This window comes from Nicotiana sylvestris, chromosome 1 (genome assembly GCF_000393655.2).
Source record: "Nicotiana sylvestris chromosome 1, ASM39365v2, whole genome shotgun sequence".
NCBI lineage: Eukaryota > Viridiplantae > Streptophyta > Magnoliopsida > Solanales > Solanaceae > Nicotiana > Nicotiana sylvestris.
The window spans coordinates 133145033-133169477 of record NC_091057.1 but is presented as its reverse complement, the minus strand read 5'-3'; the positions used below and the strand labels follow the sequence as shown (position 1 = coordinate 133169477).

At 37.0% G+C, this 24445-nt stretch overlaps 3 protein-coding genes across 6 annotated transcripts; 1 reads left to right on the top strand and 2 right to left on the bottom strand.

Annotated features, from left to right (window-relative positions):
• Positions 1–146: 146 nt before the first annotated feature.
• LOC104232454 (protein SEMI-ROLLED LEAF 2) lies at positions 147–10970 on the bottom strand. The gene is made up of 20 exons (XM_009785670.2): positions 10753–10970; positions 10094–10232; positions 9618–9692; positions 9386–9501; positions 8680–8794; positions 7504–7626; positions 7269–7316; positions 6098–6285; positions 5765–5961; positions 4996–5279; positions 4776–4925; positions 4130–4519; positions 3879–4028; positions 3648–3726; positions 3440–3564; positions 2848–3039; positions 2570–2710; positions 2227–2370; positions 815–1021; positions 147–507 (listed from the first exon to the last, which is right to left on the bottom strand). The coding sequence occupies exons 2-20, from the start codon at positions 10226–10228 to the stop codon at positions 391–393; spliced, it is 2976 nt and encodes a 991-aa protein (XP_009783972.1). The 5' UTR covers positions 10229–10232; positions 10753–10970; the 3' UTR covers positions 147–390.
• A 5370-nt stretch (positions 10971–16340) lies between these two features.
• LOC104232465 (uncharacterized) lies at positions 16341–21357 on the bottom strand. 4 transcript variants are annotated; one of them, XM_009785680.2, is made up of 7 exons: positions 21136–21357; positions 19712–20313; positions 18298–18967; positions 18120–18220; positions 17941–18030; positions 17087–17214; positions 16341–16927 (listed from the first exon to the last, which is right to left on the bottom strand). In XM_009785680.2, the coding sequence occupies exons 2-7, from the start codon at positions 20270–20272 to the stop codon at positions 16783–16785; spliced, it is 1695 nt and encodes a 564-aa protein (XP_009783982.1). In that variant the 5' UTR covers positions 20273–20313; positions 21136–21357; the 3' UTR covers positions 16341–16782. The 4 variants fall into 4 exon arrangements, with proteins under 4 accessions (XP_009783982.1, XP_009783995.1, XP_009784002.1 ...); XM_009785693.2 differs by having other exon boundaries at positions 19712–20304; XM_009785700.2 differs by having other exon boundaries at positions 21198–21357.
• A 2051-nt stretch (positions 21358–23408) lies between these two features.
• Positions 23409–23933, top strand: LOC138874603 (uncharacterized). The gene is made up of 2 exons (XM_070153347.1): positions 23409–23699; positions 23787–23933. The coding sequence occupies exons 1-2, from the start codon at positions 23409–23411 to the stop codon at positions 23931–23933; spliced, it is 438 nt and encodes a 145-aa protein (XP_070009448.1).
• The last annotated feature ends 512 nt before the right edge of the window (positions 23934–24445 follow it).

Here is a 24445-nt window from a genome sequence, read left to right as displayed (position 1 = left end):
TACTATACTACATTTTAGAAACAAAACAAATCATCATTAAAATAATTATGCAAATACGTTACAATACTAAATAGAGGAAATGAACATTTACATAATCTAGCACCAGAAAGGGGAGGTTTGGGGTTTGGGGGGGCATATTTAGGAGCTGCAGTCTTAAAGCCAGTTTCATAATAACATAAGTTAGAACTGGATACAGCCAGAAATGCGTTAGTAATACTGCACTTTAAAACAAAGATTCAGCAAACTAAGTCGCACAAAGACTAACATAGAGCACTCAATACATTCAGGCGTGGCAGCTCCGCGGTTAGAACTAAGCAAAAGACTGAGCTAAACCTACTAGTCACCACTAGCTACTTGTCATTTACAACTAAACAGACCGGTTGCGTGCATCTAACCTCTAGCTGCTCTAAGGAAGTTATCAAAAGGACTTGCAGGAGGTAGCCTAAGTGCTAACCATGGTTCCTTTGACAGTGGAGGCCCCCTAACAGGTCCCTCTTCTTCAAGTATCTGCAGCAAACACAAGTTGTGAAATGTTAACACATGCCCATATGGTTATCAAATACAAGTAGGCAAAACGTTACGCCTTAAAACAATGATGGCGTAGTAAGGGGCATAAATAAAGAGTCATAAAAGAACAAAAGCAACTTCTATACTAGGATGTCGTTTTGCTATATCTCCTGAAAACATACTTGGAAACTGATAAAAACAAAATCATACGAAAACACATTTGTGCTCCAAGTTTCCAAGCATACACAAGTGTCACAGGATTCAAAAACATGAAGATTTAGTTAGAAGACAGTTAACACAGTATCACCTTCGCGACTGCTGATGGCCCATTTGTTGGGAAGGCCGGATACGCCATGCCAGCTGCATTCGTACAGCGATTTTCATGAGCTAGCCAATTGGAGAGTTTCTTTCTTGTGTCAGTGCCAAGAGATTCACATTGACCAGCAATGGTATCATATGGAAGCGGTGAAGTGGAGACAGATGAACCAGCTACTTGACCAGCCACCTCGAGTGCCTGAAAACACAAAACCAACCTAACTGAATAATACTGCTCTCAAACCCCCTAATAATCATTATCTTTGTGATCTGTCTGCTCTCATCATTTGGACTAACCAAAACTATGACAGTTTTATGCGTGTCCAGATTCAATTCTTAATACAGCCTAACTAAATAATATTACGGCAAAACACCACGAGCAGTCATAAATAAAAGATTCCAATCAGGGAGCAGAACTTGCCCTTGTCAGACAATGGAAGAAGCACAAAAATGTTTCGAAACTAGGCAAGACCACCTAGCATAATACTAAGGAGCTGTAATCCATCTCTTTAACTTGACAGGAGATGCAAAATACTAACTTTATGAACAAACATCAATATCAAGCTAACTTTATGAACAAACTTCAAATGCAAGCCTGCTGGCAAATACAAGAACTAATGGCCCATACTGAGCAGATATTTAACTATTTTGCTTCAGCTTTAAACTCACATTTTCTCACTTCGTAGGATGTTGCATGAAATAGAAGGATAATACGTCTATCATGTTTATATTTTTACTCCCACTAATTAAAATTGCATTCTTCTTGTGCAATTTCTGACATAGACTTGACGTTCAAAATAGGCTAAACATTGACCATTGGATCAAAATATGAATTGATAGACAAGAATTCAAAATTTTAGAGAGAGAGAGAGAGAGAGAGAGAGAGAGAGAGCTACAAACGCAAAATACACTCATTTTTTGATTTCAATAAAGGTGAAATCTATTTGCAGAAAAGTGCATTTAGCATCACCTAAAATCAGAACCAGTATTTGACAGATACTGTTGCAGATAGCTAGTTACTTCATTATGTAATTTTTCTATTAAAGACTTTCCTTTTTTTTTAAAATAGTTATACTTTCATTTACAATATGGAGATCGCCTGTGAGAAACAGCCAAATTAACTATTAGTCACACCTCCCTAAGCTTGTAAGTAATTCTTTTAATGAAGACTTTCCTTTTCTTTGAAATAGTTTACACTCTCATTTACAAAATGGAGATAGTCTATCAGAAACAGGCAAATCAACTATTAGTCACACCTCCCTAATCTTGTTTATAATTAATAATTTTTTCCTTTTGGCTAGACTATACTCTACTTCGACAAGCAAGCTCATCCATGGGAGTACACAAAGGCAAATAGACAGATGCATGTTTGAGGACAAAGATAAGGGGTTGAGGGAATATTACCGATTCAAGAAGCTGTCCAATGCTCACAACATGAGTCATTGAAGGGGACGGAGACATAGGAATTTTGGGAATGAATCTGGCGATGTCAGCAATTGAGGATTCACTTACTTTGTCATCCTCTACAAATGAATTTGGAGAAAAATCCTGCAGCAATAAGCGACAAACGTATAAAAATGGTTGTGATTCAGGTTGATGAGAGCATATATTAACAATAAGAAAAGTGGCAGCGTAAAAACTAGAGAATAATATGGAGAGATTCATGTAGCAACAAGTATCACGATGAATGCTAATCCACCACCATTGTCACATCACAAAGAAACATGTGAATGCTTGATGAGCATACCCCATCAAATGAAGGTGAATCTCTGGAGTGTGATCCTATTTGGGCATGATCCATGTCAACCATTGATTGTAGACAAAATATGAAAGTATCATCAGGAGTGAAATCCTCTGATAGCTGCTTGAATATGTCATCTGCCTCAACCTAAGGCACATTCCAAGAGAATAAGTAAGGACCTAAATAAATCCATTTCGTAATTTCTTTCCTTTTTTTAGGACTGGGGAGAGGAGGTTAGTTAAAAAAAAAAGTAGTATGCATAATATTTTTAAGACAGCTAGTACCTCTGCAATGCTAGACAAGCTTTTAACTAAGATATCCTTTATTATCTCGTGGCACTCATGAATTTTGCTCCGCAATTCTGATAGTGATATTACAGCTGCTTCATTATCAGCTGCAGAACAATATGCTCTCACATCTGCCTGAGGCTTCAGGTATACTTGATAATCATCATTGATACCCAGAAAAGGATCAACCTGAACATGAAGGGAATTAGCAGCAATTAATACGTACAATATGCTAAAGATACAACAAAATTGTTAAGCAACATGTTAATAGAGATGAAACAACATTTTCTGTAACTTGTTCCTCAACAGAAGAAGACTTTCTTCTACTTCAATGTTGTTGCAATCATAACTTGTTCAACAACAGGAAAACAGTTTCTTCTATTTCCATAGCGTTGCAATCACAACTTGTCCAACACAGAAAAATAGTTTATTCTATTTGCATAATGTTGTGAATATCCTACCAGTTACGAGTCTTTTAATGAAAAGGCAAGATAAGACCACTAGTTTGCATTAATTTTTCCAAGCATCAGAAAATGTAGCTGTGACTTTGAGAATGAAGCTTATGAAAAGTTTATCATAGATTACTCACACCACAACCCCGTAATGATTCGAGTAAAACATTCAGGTCAGTTATCTGATAAATCTTCGCTGTAAATGCTAACATTGCAGCTGATAACACAAGAAGCGAACGCTGGTATGCTGGAGGTAGCGACCCTGAAAGAAAATATTCACAAGGTAATTTTACCAGACAATAATGAGTTCGTTACTAGTTGGAAAACTACAGTACAGTGCCGTACCATTATTAGGGTCCACGGATAACTTCATAAGTGATAGGGGAAGCTGACAAAAGCGGACCATTAAGTTATTGTGGGTTTTCTGCAACAATAGAAGATTAAGAATCATGAGCATAGTTTAGATACAAGATGCTTAGAGAAAGCAAATGACTGTTTGGAGGTCTACAAAATGCAAGGTGTATCCACCCAAACTAACATGCATTACAAATGAGTTATTTTAATCTGAATGCGCACCCTAACACGTGAAGAAATAAGCGTTAAGCAGAATGACTGAGCTATAGCTTCAGTATTTGCAGGTAAATTATCTGGCATGTTGGCTTGGGTCCAGAGGGCTGACAGCAACTGGACAATTTGATCCTTGTTTAGCTTCAGAATGTATGGTTCCTGTGTCAACCAGTAAAAATCGAGGTTCAGTTGGGCCAGAAATTAGCGGGAATGAAAAAAAAGGAGCTAGAATAAAAATGTGATATCACTAATGTACTTACACCCTCATTCAAGCTACCAACTGATACAGCTGTGCAATCAATCATAGAACTAATATTTTGAAATTTTGGAGAATTCTTTAGGGCCCAACCCTTATTCCGTTCTTCGTCAACTATGTCCCTCTCCTTTAAATCATCTGGACTACCAGACCCTTCCTTCAACTTAATTCCATCCTTTTCCTTCCGAAGCTTCTCAAGTAGAGCAGTAATTGACACAAACGTAGATGTACCATTGGCATTCCATTTCCTTGTATGGTTGGCTATGTCATGGCTAATATGGTTCGAACTTGGAATTAGGAGAACAGAAAAGATGTGGTGTCCTCCAATACGAATTTCGACATCCGGATGCAATGTCACTTTCAATAGCTGAACAAATAGCTCTTCAGGAAACACCTACAAGAATTAAAAGATAGTTAAATACAAAAGTAAATCCAGTTTCAAAAGCAAATGATATAGAAGATGAACGCATACTTAATTCATCAATGGGAATTTTCTCTCATTGCATTTTCAACATCACGTATTAGTTTTCATTAAAAGATGAGAAAATGTGCAATTAAAGCTCAAGTGAAGGAAACATATTTTCATGTAAGCATACTAGCCAGCCATCTAAGAGGACCAAAACATCTGATGACAAAAGCTAGCTTCTTACCTGTTGGCATCGTGAAACGACAGATGCCAATGAGATCATATGAGCAAGAATGATCAAGGACCCCATTGTAGCCCTGGCAACCACTTTAAGAGATGGCAACTTCTCCAGCATCATTGCCATCATATCAAACAGTGGCCGTGCATCAACAATCTAAGAGGAAAAAACTCTGTTAATATCAAGAAATACATTATCATATACTTCATTCGTTAACATAAATTACCCCTTTTGCAGTTTCTAGGAAGCATTCTTCAATGGATGTCTGAAGTGCAAGATTGAAGTTTAGCTCTTGCTCTTGAACCGATTCGACAGTTGCTTGAAGGCTTTTACGCAAGTGTCTGCACAAGTCACTGACAAACCGTACATCTGAGAGCCTAGCTCCTAATCTGATGAGTCGAGCCAAAGCAGTAGCAGTTTGGATGACATAAGACATCATTTGAGGATCATGTGCCACATTTTTGTGGTCTAAATGGCGAATTACACCAGTTAAAATCAGTTCTTGATTCCCTGAGAAGAACCACAAGCATTAAGAAAACAATTAGATGCTATCAAGTCAATTCCAATATTTGCGCCATCAATGTCCGGTAGAATTATTATGACTACAAGAAATTCAATGTCATGGCAAAGCATTTCATGGTGACATAACAGATACCAGACCTATGACCCACCAGTTTAAGCAATATACTAAACATACAGTCCTTTGTTATTCACCTTCTTTTCAAGACACAGTAAGGAAATACAGGTTGCAGAGAAGATGTAGCAACTTTTGTTAGCAGGAATGTAGTGTGGAAACCAACAAAGAAATAACATCTTTACAGTGACATGAGATATGGTTATACAACCATAGATTGATGAGCAAATTCCGACTACCAAGAATCTTAATCATGAGGACAAGGACAAAGGAAAAGTTGTTGTAAAACACAGGCACGTCCATACTGGGAGCAGTATGGATAATGACAGCAGGTCCAAGAAGCAGTGTATTGGTGGATTACCTGAACTTTCTACAAGGTAGATCATATCAGAAAGAACCATCACAGCCAATCCATGTAGGGAAGCCCAGTGCCTCCCATGGTCAAAATGGACAAACATTGGATCTAATACCCGGCGCATTGTACTGCTCTCTTTGGCCAAATCAGCCATCTTTTCCAGACATATTTGAGCCCACACTTTTGGTGTTTCAGTTTCTTCTCTGTAGAAAAAATCTGAGTTAGACAGATAAAGAAAGGAAAGCAGATAAATTGATTAAAAACAAATATCAACTCATTGGTGGCAGTTGCAGTTATCTAGTAAGGAAGCCAACTTTTGCTGGATTTAACGGCACCAACCTTGTTAATAAAGATGGATCTTTCTTATCAGGCCGGGGTCTAGTTATGTGGCAAGGACCATATTCACTACCAACAGCTCTTCCTTCAGATCTAACTACTTCGTCCACCCAATTGTGGTGTGCCTCCCCTCTTTCAAAGTCTTCATTATGGATTTCAGGCTCATAGTTATCCAGAGTAACATGAACAATCTGCACAAGTTGAAAAAGAACTTCAATGATGTCTGGTAATTGTCAATTGTTAACAAAAGATAACCATAATTAGAAGAAAACATCCACAAGTTAGATATTTCCTAGTCAGCGAATCTAGAATAACCAATTGGAATGAGAAAACAAGACAACTTTCCTTGAGCTACAAATGAGCCAACCCTAGCTGATTTCTAGAGGTTCGAACTTGGTTTGGCTAATGCTACAAGTACAAGCACAGAAAAGCATGGCACACCTAGCATATGAGCCAAGGAGCTTAGCTTGAGTAAATCTATTGAAGCTCATGCTCAAGCTAAACTCTGCTTGTTTAGACAAATGAGCCGAGCTCAGCTCAAGTTCAAGTTTATTTTTTGATAACCCGAGTGCTGAGTTCGAGTTTATTAATGAAGCTAGTCATCTATTAGTTTGTTTAAACTTCTTCTTAAGAGTTTTTTTTCAGAATAAAATGGCATTCATATGGTAAGTAGAAATAATCATTTTCTTATGTGGACCTTTCATATTCACAAAGGAAAATAGGAACGAGGCAAGAGCTGAACTGATCTACCAAGCTCAGCTCATTTCCTAGAGCTATGCAATAAGCATGAATCTGTTTTGTTCAATAAGTAAACAGATCAGCTTCGAGCTTATACAGGCTCAGCTAAGTTCATTACATCAGTTCATTTACTGGTCTAATTTTTCACTTGAAAGTTGGCCATGAAGAACTTATGTCAGATCAGCTTGAAAGACAAACGAGAATGGATAGAGGACTCGCTAGGACCCCAGCCGAGCTGGGGGGGGGGTACAATGTTATCCACAACATATAGTCTATCTTAGGAAGTTAGTAGCAAATCACTATGAGAGTCATGAAATATGTCTGGCAAAATGAAGAATCCATAACCATTGTAAAATTATCAAGAGGGAAGCAATAACTTAATCATAAGGAACTAGAACAAGTTGCATGAGAGAGAGAAAGAGAGAGAGCTCTTAACCTCATCAAAATCAACAAATATATGAGAGAACTCTGCCATGAACCAAACCTGCAAAGGTGGAATCAATTGCTCAGATCCAACTAAACATTCAGCAAACTTGTATGAGGTACAATGCCGCCAAATCATTCTCAAAAAAAAAAAACGTTCTCAAAAGAGGCAAAATGTTGCCAAAATAACAAAACCATTGTTAAAACATTGTTTTCAACTCCAGCCATAAAAGGTAACTCCACAGTACCATGGCAGAAAGACACTGCAAACTTGATGCCCTCAAGTTCTGATGTTCTTCACCAGTCTCCCTTGCCAATGAACATACTTTGGGAACCAAAGTTTCTATGTTATACGTATATGTTCCATCTACCTGCTTCCAGAAAAAGATGGTAAGTAATTTTACACATCAAAAAACCTAATGGCAATCTACTTTCGGTGTAGAATGACTCCAGGTATACTATAATTAGGAAGTAGTAATATTACATACAAGATTCTTGGGCAAAAAAGATTCTACAAACAAGTTGATCTAAAATGGACAAGATACAAATCTTAGATAACAAATACAATATGGTAAGAGGAGACTCTTTACACAGGAAAATTAAAGTAGGACACGCGTCTAGACAATTAAGACAAACCCAAACATATTGTTATATGCTTTAGCTTCAATAACACAAGTTTTCACTACCAAAATAACATAGTTTAGCAGTAGTGCTTCATATCGAGGTGAATCAAACAGGACAAATAAACTATCAATCCATAAAATGACTATAACTAGACTATGAAAATACGTTCATAGCATTTGAAACTTCAAGAAAGAATAAACAACAATTATAACATGCCGGCGCCTAAAACTATGAACACCCAATAAGGATAATCTCACTCTGAATTCATCATTTAACCTGAAGGTGTAGGTAAACTAATGTCCTCTTCCTTTATCGGCTTTTCGTTTCTTACATCCTTTTGGAGTTGTCATCTGAGACAGCTAAAATCATGATAGCAACAAATTATAATATCAATACTGATAGTTCTTGTGTAAAGCTGACCAGGAAAGAATCCAATCATCTTTGCAACTGGACTGGATTGACATGCATAGAGATGAGTAGATGGAATTGGCACAAAAACAACACTAGCTTTAATCTTTACTATGATGCTTTGGAATTGCATGTTGAATACCAAATACCGCCTTTGGAGCCAATAGAAGCTCTTAAAGTGAATTAAGTCGTGCAACACTTCTTTCATCAACCAGGATATCGCGGTGTGAAGAATACCCAACTAGACATGTTCAAGAACGTTTCTTTTACATCTCATTGAATTGTATAAGGTATTTATGCTAATCAACTACTCATTACATCTGCAGATTGCAACCCCAGCAGAGAAATTGACATAACACATAGCTGCATTCATCAATATTTTCCTTAATCACCTGACTGTAAATAAACCTGGTCAGAGTCTGGCAACCAATAATCCTGATAGCATCTCTCTTAGAGTCATCCAGCAGTTCAACAACCATGTCTAAAAGGCTAGCAGCAAAACATGCCCTGCAGATACAAAAATTGGTAGTATATTACATTCCTAGAAGATAAAATGGAAGCTTACTCCAAATTGACTTCATTTCACAAAATATAATGATCTCAGAGTTATCTAGGACAGGTTTTAACAAACCAAGAGAATCTAAACCATTACATAATAGAATCACTCTACCAGTTAGTGTATCAACTATCAAATAGACTTAACGACTGGCTAGCCTATTGATGGTTGGAATTAATATGCAACTAGTTAGATGGTAAGTATTATGTGAACCTGCGATTATTGATAAAACACAAAATCTCGGTGGTAAGGAAGCTCAATTAATGATAACTAATATCAGATTAGAAATTATGGCACACCTTATCTGCTCTTTTAAGTTATTTATTCTGAAAGTAAGTTGCTACACCTTAACTGAAAAAGTGCTTCAAGAAATTAAAGAGCGATAGTGGGAAATCATGGCTAAAACGTAGTAAGGTTGTATAAAGAAGAAAGGGCTAAATTTCACTCTATCATATTCGGGATAGTAATACAAGAGAATATTTTGGGGTTTAAACTCTTATAATTCATCAAGGTTGTTATATATATGCACAATAATAACTCACATTTGTTCTTTGCACATGCAAAGCAACTTATTGTACACCTCCGCAATAACATTGATAAACTTAATGTGCTCACTTCGCAGTTCTTTGTGGCATCTTTCTTCAAGATACTTCGCAATCTGAACAAGGAAAACCACAACATCTTTAAAGGATGCAATATTTTCATATATTTAGGTATCATTGTTTCCATGCTATACGTAAAGTTTAAATTCACAAGCAGAGAGAAAGTCAATACCTTTGGGATTCTGAAAGGGTTTTTTGCTGCATATTCGCATAATTTCACTATTTTCCTATCATTAGGCGAGCCATCCTGCATTCACAAGATGCAGAGTAATTTACTGTTGTCTATCACAAGTACAGATTCATGATTGCCAGAAATGCACTTAAGCAAGCCACTACTCATGATACTTTTGGATTTGGGTCCATCCACTTTTCTCAAGCATAATAAAGCAGTCTAGGTACAAAACTAATATTGGACGACGGCATCAGACAGTGGAACACAAATGTCTAATAGTGGTTCAGAGGATTAGTGTTTGACTTCTACTCCTATGAAGGAGTGAACTCCAAATGATATAACCATGAAAACTCAAATTTCCAAGTCACCTGCTTCCACTTTTAGAATGCAAGGAATTGGACAGATAGATGAAAACACAACTAAAAGAAATAAAGACCCTAGTTAGACCTCAAGAAAACTAAATTGAATGTACTTACTGGGGTTTTAGGGAAGATTTCAGCTAGCAATTTCTTGTAACGCTTCACGGGTTGTCGAGATCGAGACCTCATAGCAGGACAGCAGATGCACATGTTCCCACATGCTGGGAATAATTTCCTTGAAATAAACCCCATTTTCCTTCAAGTTTCAGAAAAAACAAGTAAATTTTCTCAGTGATACAGGAAGGACAAAAGAACCCAACACACCCAAAATTAGCAACATACATAGAACAACTCAGAACTCAAGCCAAAACCAAAATGCAGTTAAGAAAAATCATCCCACCAACCAGAAAGGGCAATAAAAGTTTCTTTTAATTAAAAATAAAGAAGAAAACTTTCTGAAAACCAGAGGCTTAAAAGGGTGAAGACCAAGATCATTAATTATAAAACAGAGAAGACGTAATCATGCATAAATAAACACCAAAAGAAGGCAAAGAAAATAAAATAAAAACAACAGGCTAAGCCAATGATCAAATACCCCGTCCCCAAGAATGTGCAGAAGAACTTTCCAAGAAAAATAACACCAAGAGTTAAAAATAAGCTGTAATTACAAGGACACAAAATTTCAACTTCATTAAGCCAGAAAAGGGCATAATCAAGAATTACAAGGACAAATACACAGCACAATATTACTAAACAAGTGATTAAGATTAACATACCTTCAACTACAGAAGGAGATCTGGGGAGTGAAGAAACTCCAACAAAGGTTTCAACTTTGAGAGAAGAGCTAATGAGGAGTGAAGAAAGAATCAAATGTTGGAAAAAGCAAGAAAAGAGACAACAACAAAGTGAGCGCGTGGATTTTGAGGAACAAATCTTTAAACGAGGAAACAACAGCATGGGCTTGTTGGTGGGGGTGGGGGAGGGGGTTAATAGGGGGGGATCAAGAATCAAAGACCAGTACTAGAAGAGTAGGCAGAGAAGAGATCACGTGATTGTCAGGTCACTTAAAAGAGACTTGCTTTTGTCTTTTGTCTGTCACCTCTTTGAACAAAGGTCCCCTTAAATCAGTACTTTATTTTCGTCCTTCTGTTTTTAATTTTTTTTGGAATAATTTTCCACTTTTATAGTTTTTCTTTTTTCTTTCTTTTAACTGTTCTTTCTATGGTCTTATATTGAGTCTCTCTTTGTGTGTGTGTGTGGGGGGGGGGGGGGAGGAGTTTGAAGAAAAGATGTTCTGATGCATATGATTTCTTTTTTCTTGGTCTACAAATTTTTGAATTGAAATATGAGCAAGCACTTTTTAACTTTTCAGAGATTTGAGTGGAAAAAGATATTTGGTTGAAATACTATGAAATATCTAACCAATTGTTTCTTATTGGCAAAAAAAAGTAAAGTGAAGTAGTGTTACTTTAGTAAAAGCCTTTGTATCCTAAGATAGCTGCTTAAACACCAACATTGACAATGTACTTTTTGTTTTACATCGATTATGGGCAAGAAAAAAGTGTCAAAATTCAACTTTATCATGTTCTCTACTATATGGTCACATTTTAAAAGTCTATATTTGTATTTCAACTGCAAAATAATTCCTCACTAAAAAATTATTCAATACATTGAGTCATTTGTCAATTATGAAAAGATCATGTTTAATAGTATTTCTTACTAATTTATGACTTTACTTTCTTATCGATCAGAAAAGTACGCTAGAAAATACTAATATAAAAAACTCTTCGTCATTTTTACGTAACACTTTTTTTTCGACATGCAAAATTTTTCAATTTACTCTCTCGTTTTTGGAAGGGATAAGTATTAATTAACTTTCAGTAAAACAAAATTTACTATAACCAAGCACTTTTCAATAGAAAAGATGATATTTTTGGAATATGTTCGAAAAGGAAAAATTCCTACGCAGCAGGAGGATATAACTTTAGTTATATTATTTTAACGCCAAACTAAAGATTTTTAAATCAATAAAGATGATTACATAAAAACTGAAGCTGATTATATTAAATGCACCAACTGTAATCCATGCGCTTTAATGCGACTTTGACACTGTACCCTCGGTGTAATGGTTACCCAGCCAATCAATCAAGAAATGGAGAATGTGTACCATAGAAAGATTACTAAATAATGGAGTATTTGTTATACAGATTAAGTAAATATATAATTATACAATTGTTGGTACACTGAAGACAGAGGAAATAGTGAAATTAAAAATTACAAAATTAAATGTCATCTATGTTACCCTGAGCAGGTGGAGAGAAAAGTCATATACTTTGGTCCCACTGATTGACTTAAATATTAACCTTCACCTCAATCTTGAAATTGAGAGCTTATATATTAGTACAAGGACATTTAAAATTAGACGTCGTTGACCATCTTTTTTTTTTTTTTTTTTTTGTGTCCTCTTTTTCTTTGCCTGAAAGATCACAAACCTAAACTTGAAAAATAATGCTAAACAAAACAATATGAACCAAATCTTCTTATTCAGCATTAAATGTTGCTTTCGCCACCTAATAAAAGATTTAGACATGCAAATAGAATCTGGAGAAACGCTTTAAAAAAAAAAAAACATTTCAAGTAAACATCAGCGTGCGTGCCAAGTTATGGCACAATAGATTAGATTATAAATTTGTTTTAAGTACAAAATAACTTCCAAAAGCAAGCAGCCAAATTGCATTACTAGACACAGAAACAGCCATCAACAAATAAACGATACTCCAAGTCAATGTACCATGAGGGAGACTTCTTACATTTTAATTTTTCAATTTAAACAAATATATATATATATATATATATATATCGGCTATAGTTTTTAAAAACAGCTAAAAATATATATTTCTCATTTTATTTTATAATTTTGGGGCCTAAAATGATTTTAAGTCTCAACAGGGCATTTGAATGGGTTGCAACTAGTCCGATCTGGAGAACCTCAATCGCATAATCAAGAATTTCGTTAATGATATTTAACAAGGTTCAATGGCCCGGGGTTGGGGTTTTGGGTTGGGTTGTTTGGGGGGGGGGGGGTTGAATTGCTCAGCCTTCATGTCCTCGACTAAATTGGACCTATGAACTGTTATGAAAAATATCTCTCGACATTGTATCAACGTGTGATATCATATATAATAGCGCATAAAATTCCTGTTTTCATTCTAAACCTACATTAAATTAAATGTTTGAATAAAATTGGTAGGGTTGAATATTGCAAATTAAATTCTACTGCACGAGAGAGTCTATGAAGGCATTTGCATAGCAGAAAGTACTATTTCTATTTACAGGTTGATAAGGATATTTCTACTATTCGAAAATAGTGTTATTCCTTCAAAACTATAGATATAAAATAAAAACTTATAGTTCAAAATGGTTAGGCCAAAATAAATTTATATACTATAAGTTAGTTAGAGGATGATAACCTAAGAAAGGTGGCCATGAAGTGATGTTACATGAACATGCCCTCAACTGCCCCATTGCCCACTTTATTAAATATCAAGAACAGGAATTGAAAGAAAAGTAAACTTGAATTTGGACCTCCTCACCAACCCCGTTCTTTCTGTTCGGGTGTACATAGGCCGGGTTGGTTCGGATTTTATAAATACCAAACCAAACCAATTGTGTAAGGTTATTAAATATAAAACCAAACCAATTGTGTAAAGTTATTAAATCTAAAACCAAACCAATAAAACTTGGTTTTTTCAATCTCGATTTTTCTCAGGTTTTCGGGTTATCCGGATTTTTTCGAATTTTTTTCGGGTAAAATCTTCGTAGGACAACATATAACTTGTGCTCAAAATATTTCTTTAATCCTAGTAAGATACAACTATATAAGGTATTTTCCAAGAAAATAATACAAAATATGAGATGTGTTATGGCACTCCTAAAATATTCAACAATAAAGACAATAACATTATGTAATATAAATATTGCTAATTAAAAAGCCATAATAAAAATAAATATAATCAAAAAGTACTAAGTCATGCTAAAATAAGTAGACTAATAAGAGAGTATTAATTACATGACTAAACGCTAAAGAAAAAATAAAAATAGCTAGGTTATGCATTTTTATCTAAATTATTGCAAAAAAAAAAATAGATACCCAATACATTGTCGTTTGTAGTATTGAATTGAATGTCTTTTGTTAGCATTAATATTGATTTGATTTTAGTTTGTGCTTTTGTTAGCATTATTTAAGTTATTAATATTAATGGCTATAAAACTTGTTGGAACATTCAAAAGTTCTAAGTCCAACCTTGAAATAATACCTTAAAAGATAAAATTATGAAAAAGTTTAAGAATATATTTATAAATTACATCACAACAAGTATATTTATATATTTAAATATATCTAAACTTTCTATATATGTAATGTCGGGTTGATTTGGTTTCGATTTGACTTTCTTTAGTTAAAATCAAACCAAACCAATTATGATCGGGTTTTTTTTTTCCAACACCAAACCATAGTCGAATTTTTTTCTCAGTTTGACTCGGATTATCGGATTGGTGTGGTTCATCGATTTACTTTGTACACCCCTACTTTCCATACATAGACCACAAATCTCATACTCTTATCATTTAACCATGATTCAACACTTACGCTAACCCATGGATAAATATACCAATGCTGTGAGATGTTAAATTTAAGATGTCGAAGGTATGATGTATTTGAACAAATAATGGTAATATGAGAAATCAAAAAATTTAAGTACGATATATTTACAATTACCTCTAGTTTTGCAGAGACTTGGGTTAATGAATACTTATAAGAAAGCACTATCTTTTAGTAGTAATTAGCCATCTATAGATACCATTTGCTATATTACGAATTATAGATATCTTTTTTGTGGTTATAAGATGTATTTAAGCTATTGTATTCATGAATACAGTAGTAAAAATAGGCGTGAATCAGGAAAGTCCAGCTAATCAGTTGTTATATTCGAGTGTATTTGACTGTATTCATGGAGTGAAACGTGGGATTACAGCTGGACAAATTATTTTATTCGACTGTATTCACGGCGTGAAATAGGGGATTACACTGTTTTTAAAACGGAAACTGAATCAATTAACATAATAGACTCCTAATATAACTCAATAAACTCAATTATAACACACAAATTTTGTATTTTCAATTATAAAAAAGATTCTCAACCGAAAAATACACCAAAAAACAAAGCAATCTTCAGAGAAATTATATAATACACCTGAATACATAAATGATATTAATTTTAAAAAAAATATATGAATACATTCATGACATATAGCTAGACAGTGAATACAATGAAATACATAGAATACAACGGGACATTGAAATACAATGAAAAAAAAGACAGTGAATACAATGAAATACATGGAATACAACGAAATACATTGAGTTACAATGAAAAAAAAAAGACAATGAATACAATGAAATACATGAAAATACAGCGTGATACATTGAAAATACATTGAAATATATTAACAGAAAAACAAGTTGCTCAGCTCCAAAATCCGTCGTCTTTGTTCAAGAACAAACCCTAATTTCCGACGAATCCTCCGTCGAGCAAAAATCCTGAATCTCATTATTCCCACGCATCCTGTACATTGCTTTTGACACATCAATACCATCGTAGCTTTTGTACCACTCCTCGCAACTCCCAGGTACGAAGCCATGATCAACTCCCTCTTGCTTACAGAGTGTATTTCGATTATATAGGCATAGAAGTGAACAAAACTAACGAGTTTTGCCTGGGAAAAGGGGATAGTGTGGGAGTAAAGCGAATGAAAAAGAATTGTTAGGTGTTGACAGTTTCCGGAGAGTATTACAACGTCGTAGGAGATGGTGATTCAATCGTGGTTTCGTGGGAGAAGAGAGTAAAATGTATGCAAAAAGAGAGATAACGTGGTTTGTGAAATTTACCGTGATTATGTGAGAGAAAATCTGAGAAAGGAGAGAGAAAAATATTAATTAGCGTATATGGTGCCTTAAGTGTAGGATATAACTATAATTAGATATTTTGTTATAAAGGGTAAAAGGTAACTATATAATATAATTTTTTAAAATGATATTTATTTAAAATAAATAGGGTACTAAGCTTTTCTATAGGGCGTAAAATTTCCTACTTATAACATATGATCATATATGAAACTCATCAAACTGCACATGGACAAAAATGTAGGTAAAGAGACATTTGTACATTGTCAAATTAAAGCATAAAGTTAATATTGAAGTTAGTTCAGTAATTTTATAAATTTACTTAACAAAATTATCGTGTCGAACACACACACACACAAAAAAAAAAAACAATGATAGAATATTCTGGAGAAAAGGACAAAATTCGGGAGAATAGATGCACAGACCCTCGTTAGTATTTTTTTTCTTTCTTTTTCACACAGGACCTCCTCCCTTAACTGTTGAAGGAAAGGATTACAGCAACAAAAAGTGTATTCACAGTATGACAGTATTTAGATTGACATTCGACTTCAAAGTATTTGACTGCATTTAAACTACCATTCGACTCAAAATGCTAAGACCTTAAGTCCCTGTTTTCAATGCCAGTTATGATAACTGGATCGACTAAAGTCGTATATAATCTACTGTGGTTCGATACTGTACACTACTATGAACAACTCCAGCTGAAGCGATAGATTATGCCAGCAGAAGTATGACAGAAGAATCATAAGATGGTATGCAAAACATCCACCACATGATTCTCTACAAAAAATAGGCCAAGTACCTATCAGTATAACTGTATAAGGTCCGGAGGAGCTCAGCACAATCAACAAGCACTCAGAGGTTGAATCTTTTCACGTATTGCTCTGTAGCACTGGAGACTGCAGAGAGGAAGTTTTGATTTGGAGTCTCTGTATTTATACGTATTCATACAAGATGGACCAGCACATTTCTCGCGAGGTGGAGGATAGCTGAAAAGCCAGATAAAACCCCAAATAAAAGGTAACATAATTTAGTGATCAGTAGTTACACAAGGGGGAAAACTTGAATATTGGAAAAAGGTCCGCAAGCTAACAACTCTAAGCATCCAAACTTCAAAAATAAGCATTTCGTTCTAAAGAATATATCACCTGAAAGCCTTAGGCTCAAATATGCTCGGGAGTCCCATCTCATTAGGAAACGTCACAACATTACCAGAAGGACCCATGACCCATCTGATAGTACTTGATGACAGTGCAGTAGCAGTTGCATTCCTCTCCTGAATGAATAAACATATGTGCAAAAGAAAATTTGTGATATATAATAAAGAGTGGAGTGCAGAAGAAAACTTAACATTGTAGCTTTTGACTCCTTATCAAGAAATTACTCTCTTTAAATATTAACAGCTTCTTCCCTAATTCTAGAAGTGCATGGAATGACCACAATTGATCCAGATGTGCTCATTGAAGGATGTCATAGACACTATAAAAGACAATGGAAGACTATTTTAAGCAGCAAGGAGCAGGAGTGGCAGAAGGGAAGAAGAAGATACTTCTTGCCATTACTATGGACGGCGACCAGAGAAAGGAATGAACTAAAAGGAACCATTCCCATGGATGGTCAAGAGGGAGAGGAGAAGAAAGGAAAAAGGCAAGAAAGAAGAAAAAATGAAACCACCATGAACATGTTAATTGCTAAAATTTTGACCCTTAGTAAATCCTACGGAAGAAGGGGGGCCTTGAAATAATGGTAAAATTGTCTCCGTATGACCTATAAGTCACGGGTTCAAGCCGTGGAAGAAGCCACTAATGCTTGCATTAGGGTAGGATGTCTACATCACATCCCTTGAGTGCGCCCCCTTCCCCGGACTCTACATGAACGCGGAATACTTTGTGCACTGGGCTTCCCTTTCAATAAATCCTATGGAAATTGCCAAAAGCAATAAAGTAGAAGGGGCTACAATAAACTTTGAAATTCAAGATGCTCGACTTGTGCTGCATCTCACCTGTGCTAACTCCTCTTGTCGCTTCTTAAGTTTATCTTCTCGCTTTTTCCTATTAGAATCTTGACCAAGGATTTTCCTTATTGCTTCAGCCTGTAAAAATCAATACAAGTAAAGAACTTACATAGCTGTACGGAAGCTATATCAACATAAGCACATAAACTAGAGCAAGAGGTATAAACCTCCGACTCTCGAGCAGCCTTTTCAGCTTGCGTTCTCCGTCTTTGTGCAGCCTCGGCTTTCTTCAACTGCTGTTCCACTTCAGATAGCTTCTCCTTTTGTTCTGCAACCAGATCAAAATGAATTTACCAGCTGATCCTGAGCTGAAGTATGTAATCCACAGAAGACAGGGAAACATACTTTTAGGTGGTGGAGGTGGAAGCCCATGGGGGAATCCAATTGCACTCAAGCCTGCGCTGGAAGAAATATCTTTTCCAGTTTGAATTGCCTGTTGGCGAGTAGTGACCGCCAATTTTGTCCCACCATCCACTGAGAAATCAATGAATTCCTTTCGTTGTTGCTTCTTCATGGGTTCTAACCCAGTATCAGAAAGCACCGCTCCTTCTTCAGAGTCAGTATCCTGAGATTCCCTAGCTGATTTGGATTTCTTCATCCCTTTACGTGCTTTGAGCGAGTTGTAATCACTAATACCTGCACCATAACCATCGGTAGTTTGACTCAACACCCTTGATATCTTCCGTTCCTTTTTACTTCCAGGTTCATCAACATCCTCATAGCCAGCACTATAAATAGCAGAGTACTTGGAAGACTTGAGCTTCTCCAGGTAACGGATCTCATCATCATCATCATCTTCATCATCTGATAAATGTCTTTTAAGCACAGGTTTGCTTTTATGAGCTGCTTTATATTTTCTAAATTGTTTCAAAGGGGCAATCTGCCCAGGTAACTGATCCTGCAAGGAATCCACTCTCCTGATGCTAAAACCAGTTTTAGCAAAATCCTTCCAAGGGATACCTCGTAAGCCAATTGCCTTGCCAGTATAAGAGGGATGATGTCCACCAGTATTCTCCTACAAAATATGAAAAGCAGACCTCAAATTAGCCTCTGCCAACACTAAATCACCAGTAAGCCAAGAAATCTAATAAATGTCTTCTTTTCGGTCTTGGGGGGGGGGGGAGGGTATGACGGTCACATTCTTATGGACTTAGCTGGTGGCTTTAAGTTTAAACTTTTATCAAGGGAAAGAGACTGCAAGCTGATGTCCCCACAGGCCACAAACTTGGATTTTGCAGCCATGAAAAAGAGAAAACCACTTAAAGAAGCTCAAGAGTTGCTGAGAGGACAGACTAAGAAGCTCTAGAGAACTTTAAACATGACAAGCTCATTCAAGACAAGTTAGGGAAAGTTTGTAACTAAATGGTAACGTAAGTTAGGGCAAAGGGCGAGAAACAGCTTTTGCTACAAGGCTTTCATTGTTTCTTTACAATAGTGTCTTCCGCATCGGGTACGTTTTCTGTAAGGCTTCTCTGTAAGACGGTCATATTCAAGATCCTGGTATGCATTAAGTTATGTTTAACATGTGGAATTTGAACCCATGCCCTTTAGGACCAGAACCTTAATCTGGCACCTTAGACCAAGATCATTTAGGTTACAATCTTCTATGCAACATCTGGTAAATACCAATTGTAAGCAACACCATTTCTTTAGTGTTAGACCAAGGTGCATCCCCAGTCAGTATGATGTGTTTCCTAAAGTTTCATATAGCATGAAATGTGTGCAATGGAGTGATAACAACAGGTCAATGAATAATGACCTTTGGTTGCCATGGTTGGGGGGCATCTGAAGAGGAGGAAGACTTTGTTGAAGAGGATCCAGCAACAGAAGTGTGTATTGTTCTTGTAACACCGCCAACCTTGAGTTTCACTGTCTTGACTTTATTGTCATTCCCAGCTCCATCCGATACTATTCCATGCAGTCCAGAATGGTTATTGCAAATCACAGTTCCGCTTATTTGGGGATCTTCTATATGAGATGCTGTGACGTATCCTTCACTAAATCTGTTCATATCTATCTGATCATCCTTTTGTTCAGTATCACTGTAACAGAAGTCTCCAGAGTTTCCATCTTCCACACCTTGATTCATGCCAGTCTCAGTGCCACTGAGGTTACTATATGATGTTCCTGAAATATTACCATAATCAACAATGTCATGACTGGATGCTCTGCTCACACTATCAGATTGCGGCGTTGATGAAATTGATGAATTGTCAGGACAATCCAGAAGCATCTGGGACTCATTTTGCGGCCGGCGATACAGATTAGTCCTCTGTTTCCTAAATGCTTTGCCCAACCCAAAACCTCTGAAATTATCCATAGTAGTAACAGAGAAGGTGTACCCAAAAGCTACTGCAGTTGCTACAGGCAAAAGACACAGATAAATACTTAATAAGATCAATGCATTGTGAGATAGCAAGGACTTAAACCAAAATCATATCAACTGGTATCACTGTATACATACATATTTAGAAAATTCCTTTCACTTAACAACAACAAAATCCTCCAAAAAAAAAAAAAGACCTAATAGATGGCAGCAATGATAGAATGAACTATTTGGAGTCATCACCGACGATTACAGATTAACATAAAGCAAATATCTGAATCTCTCTGTCTAAAAAAAGAATCTGAATATCAACCAAAATGATATCAAGAAGATGCTCGCAAAGTTACACCAAATTCTAAGATCAATAGATAATTTTGTCGGCCAGAGGACAGAACAGACTGTGGAAAGATGTTGCTAAAATTAACAAAAATGCGTTTGAGAAAGTGAAACACTTCAATTGACTCAGGAATCAAGTATATTTTATACTTACAAATCTTTGTGAAACACTTCAATTGACTACGAAATCAAGTGTATTATACTTTCAAGTTACAAGTCTAAAAAGAGCTCTTTTCCACTTAAAAAAAACAAGAATCGCGCTAAAACTAAGTTATATTAAAAAGGGAACTCAGAAGTAATGACTTAAGTAGTTACAACAGAAGAAATCTGTACAAGAGACTTGATTTACTAGCAATTCACAGTTTCAAGAAGCTACGAATACAACATTCTCAAACCACAAAATGTACTAAAGATTTAAAAAGAACCCCAACGCGACAACACTTTAACCGACCTAAATTTTCATTGTCCCTTGAAAACCCATCAAACAACTAAGTAAAGCAAAGAAAATATTGAAACCTTACCATCTGGGGTTCCACTCACTAAAACAAATGCAGCAAATTAACATTAAAAACAGACGCTTCACCTTAGGTGTAATGTACAGGCCCCTCGAGATAAAACCCTCGAGAAGACTAATAAGCTCGTAAGTGAAGAGAAGAAAGAGAGGTGTGGAGAGGGCTACTATTTAAGGATGGTGTTACTGTAAAGTTGAGAACCACGTGGTGACTTCCCAGTCGTCTTCTTGCTCCCCGGGTTCTATACTCTAAAAAACACAGCCTCGCAAAAAAAAAAAAAATAATAATAATATAATAATAAAAAAAATTATAATAGCTGTTATTCACGCGTAATTTAACTTTAAAATTATTTTAACTTATGTCATTAATAAAATAGTTAACTGATTGAGATATGTGAGAAATAAGACAACACGGGAGTTGTGAATTTGAATTCTTTTTACCATTTTTTCCCTGTAAATAGTGCAATAATATGCTCCAAATTTGGGAGTTTTAGTAGTTTAATTAGTTGGCTACTTAGAATTTTTACTTTGCCGGTGAAAGTTGGATTCTGTCCTTGGGGAAGGGCAGGGATAGGGGTGGGACGGGAGGCAAGAGAGGTAAACGGGCACAAGGGAACCTATAGATTGAGAATTGAGTCATGAAATATAAGTATATCGGGTAAGTCTATAGAGCTGGCGAAGATACTCCAGAAGAGGAAGGTCAATATAGCGTATGTCCAGGAGACTAGGTGGGTAGGATTGAAGGCGAGATGCGGACAAATATAAGTTGTGGTACTCTGGAGTCCTGAAGGGTAAGAATGGTATGGGTATTTTGGTGGATAGGGAACTTAAAGAATCTGTGGTAGACGTATTAAGTTGGTGGTTCAAGAGTGCACCCTAAAAGTCATTAGCGCTTATGCGTCGCAAGCGGGCTTGGATGAGAAGGTTAAGAGGCGCTTCCGGGAGGGGTTAGATGAGATTGTGCGTAATATTCCGCTTACTGGGAGGTTATTTATAGGAGGAGATTTCCATAGACATATTGGGTCGATTGCAGGCAGCTATGGCGAGGGCATGACGACTTCGATTTTTGGGATATGAACATAGGAGGTACTTCGCTGTTGGATTTTGCCAAGGCATTTTTGAGCTGGTGATTGTGAAATCTAATTTTCTGAAGAGGGAGAAGCATTTGGTTACTTTTCAGAATACAGTGGCAAAAACTCAGATTGACTATCTTCTCCTTAGGAGTGTGACGGAGGATTGTGTAAGGATTGCAAGATTATCCCGGGTGAGACCCTCATGACGCAACATAGGCTCTTGGTGATAGACGTCGGTATCATGAAGAAGAAGAAGAAGAAGAGGAAGAATGCACGAGGACGACCGAGGATCAAGTGGGAAGCCTTGACTAAGGATAACGCTCAGGAGTTAGAAGAGAGGTTATCGGTTGTGGGAGCCTGGAGGAGTAGTAGGGATACGAGCGATATGTGGTCGGCGACGACAGACTGTATAAATGAGGCAACGAGAGAGGTGTTGAGAGTCTCGAAGGGTTACTCTGGGGCACACAAAGGCGATTGGTTGTGGACTAAAGTTGTCTAAGGTGAAATGGAATCGAAGAAAGCAGCGTACCTGAAGTTAGTAGGGAGCACATGCGAGGAAGAGAAGAGAGCAAACAGAGAGAAGTATAAGGTAGCTAGGAAGGAGGCGAAGTTGGCGGCCACAGAGGCTAAAACTCTGGATTTTGCTCGTCTGTACGAAGAAATAGGGGCCAAAAGCGGGGAGAAGAAATTATTTCGGCTGGTCAAGGCGAGAGAGAGGAAGGCTCCGGATCTAGACCAAGTGAGTTGCATCAAAGACGAGGACAGTAGAGTATTGATGGGAGAGGCCTAGATTAAGTAGATATGGCAAACTTACTTTCATAAACTTCTGAATGAAGAAGGGTATCGGGGTATTGTGCTAGGCGAGTTGGGGCATTCCGAGAGTCACCGTGACTTCGGGTACTGTAGGCGCATCAAGGTTGAAGAGTCCATGGGGGCTATGCGTAAGATGAGTCGGGACAGAGCTACCGACTTGATGAGATTCCGATAGAATTTTGGAGGTTGTGGCTAGAGCAGGTTTGAAGTGGCTGACTGGGCTGTTTAATCTTAATTTCAGGATGAAGAGGATGCCGGATGAGTGAAGGTGGAGTATAATGGTTCTGTTGTACAAGAACAAAGGTGATATCCAGAGTTGCAATAATTATTGGGTATCATATTACTTAGTCATACCATGAAATTTTGGGAGAGGATGGTAGAAGCGAGGGTGAGGAAGATGGTGTCTATATGTGACAACCAGTTCGAGTTTATGCCGAGTCGTTCTCCTACGGAAGCTATCCAACTTATTAGAAGGTTGGTGGAACAATACAGGGATAGGAAGAAGGATTTGCACATGGTATTTATTGATTTGGAAAAAGCATATGACAAGGTTCCTAGAGATATTCTCTGGAGATGCCTAGAGGCTAAAGGTGTGCCGGTTGCTTATATTAGGGCTATTAAGGACATGTATGATGGATCTAAGGCCCAGTTTAGGATAGTGGGAGGCGACTCTGATCATTTTCCAATTGTTATGGGGTTGCACCAAGGATCTGCGCTCAACCTATTCTTATTTGCCCTAATGATGGACACACTGACACACCATATTCAATGATAGGTACCATGGTGTATGTTATTCGCTGACGACATAGTTCTGATAAACGAGATGTGGGGCGGCATTAACGAGAGGCTGGAGATTTTGAGACAGTCCCTTGAGTCTAAGGGTTTCAAGTTGAGTAAGACTAAGACGAAATATCTTGAGTGAAAGTTTAGTACCGATCCGGGGGAAGCGGGCATGGACGCGAGGCTTGGATTGCAGGTCATTCTCAAGAGAGGCAGTTTCAAGTACCTTGGGTCGGTTATCCAGGGGGGTGGGGAGATCGACGAGAATGTCACACACCGTATAGGGATGGGGTGGATGAAATGAAGGTTAGCATATGGAGTCCTGTATGACAAGAAAGTGCCACTACTACTCAAAGGTAAGTTTGTGGTTAGACCGACCATGTTGTATAGGCTGAGAGTTAGCTAGTTATAAAATATCCAGAAGATGAAAGTTGCAGAAATGAGGATATTGAGGTGGATGTGCGGGCACACGAGGGCACATAAGATTATAAATAAAGATATTCGATAGAAGGTGGGCGTGGATACCATGGATGACAAGATGGGGGAAGCGAGGCTCAAATAGTTCGACACGTACAGATGTAAAGCTCAGATACCCCGGTAAGGAGGTGCGAGCGGTTGGTGTTGGTGGGTACGAGAAGAAGTAGAGGGCGGCCT

Coding starts and splice junctions, on each gene's coding strand:
- LOC104232465 (XM_009785680.2), bottom strand. CDS start 20,272: ATGGATAATTTCAGAGGTTTTGGGTTGGGCAAAGCATTTAGGAAACAG. Junction 18,031..18,119: donor AGGCTGCTCGAGAGTCGGAG/GTTTATACCTCT, acceptor TGATTTTTACAG/GCTGAAGCAATAAGGAAAAT. Junction 17,215..17,940: donor GACAAGAGGAGTTAGCACAG/GTGAGATGCAGC, acceptor TTATTCATTCAG/GAGAGGAATGCAACTGCTAC.
- LOC138874603 (XM_070153347.1), top strand. CDS start 23,409: ATGGTGTCTATATGTGACAACCAGTTCGAGTTTATGCCGAGTCGTTCT. Junction 23,700..23,786: donor ACTCTGATCATTTTCCAATT/GTTATGGGGTTG, acceptor ATTCAATGATAG/GTACCATGGTGTATGTTATT.
- LOC104232454 (XM_009785670.2), bottom strand. CDS start 10,228: ATGGGGTTTATTTCAAGGAAATTATTCCCAGCATGTGGGAACATGTGC. Junction 4,029..4,129: donor TTGGTAGCTTGAATGAGGGT/GTAAGTACATTA, acceptor TGGTTGACACAG/GAACCATACATTCTGAAGCT. Junction 508..814: donor GGCCATCAGCAGTCGCGAAG/GTGATACTGTGT, acceptor TGTTTGCTGCAG/ATACTTGAAGAAGAGGGACC.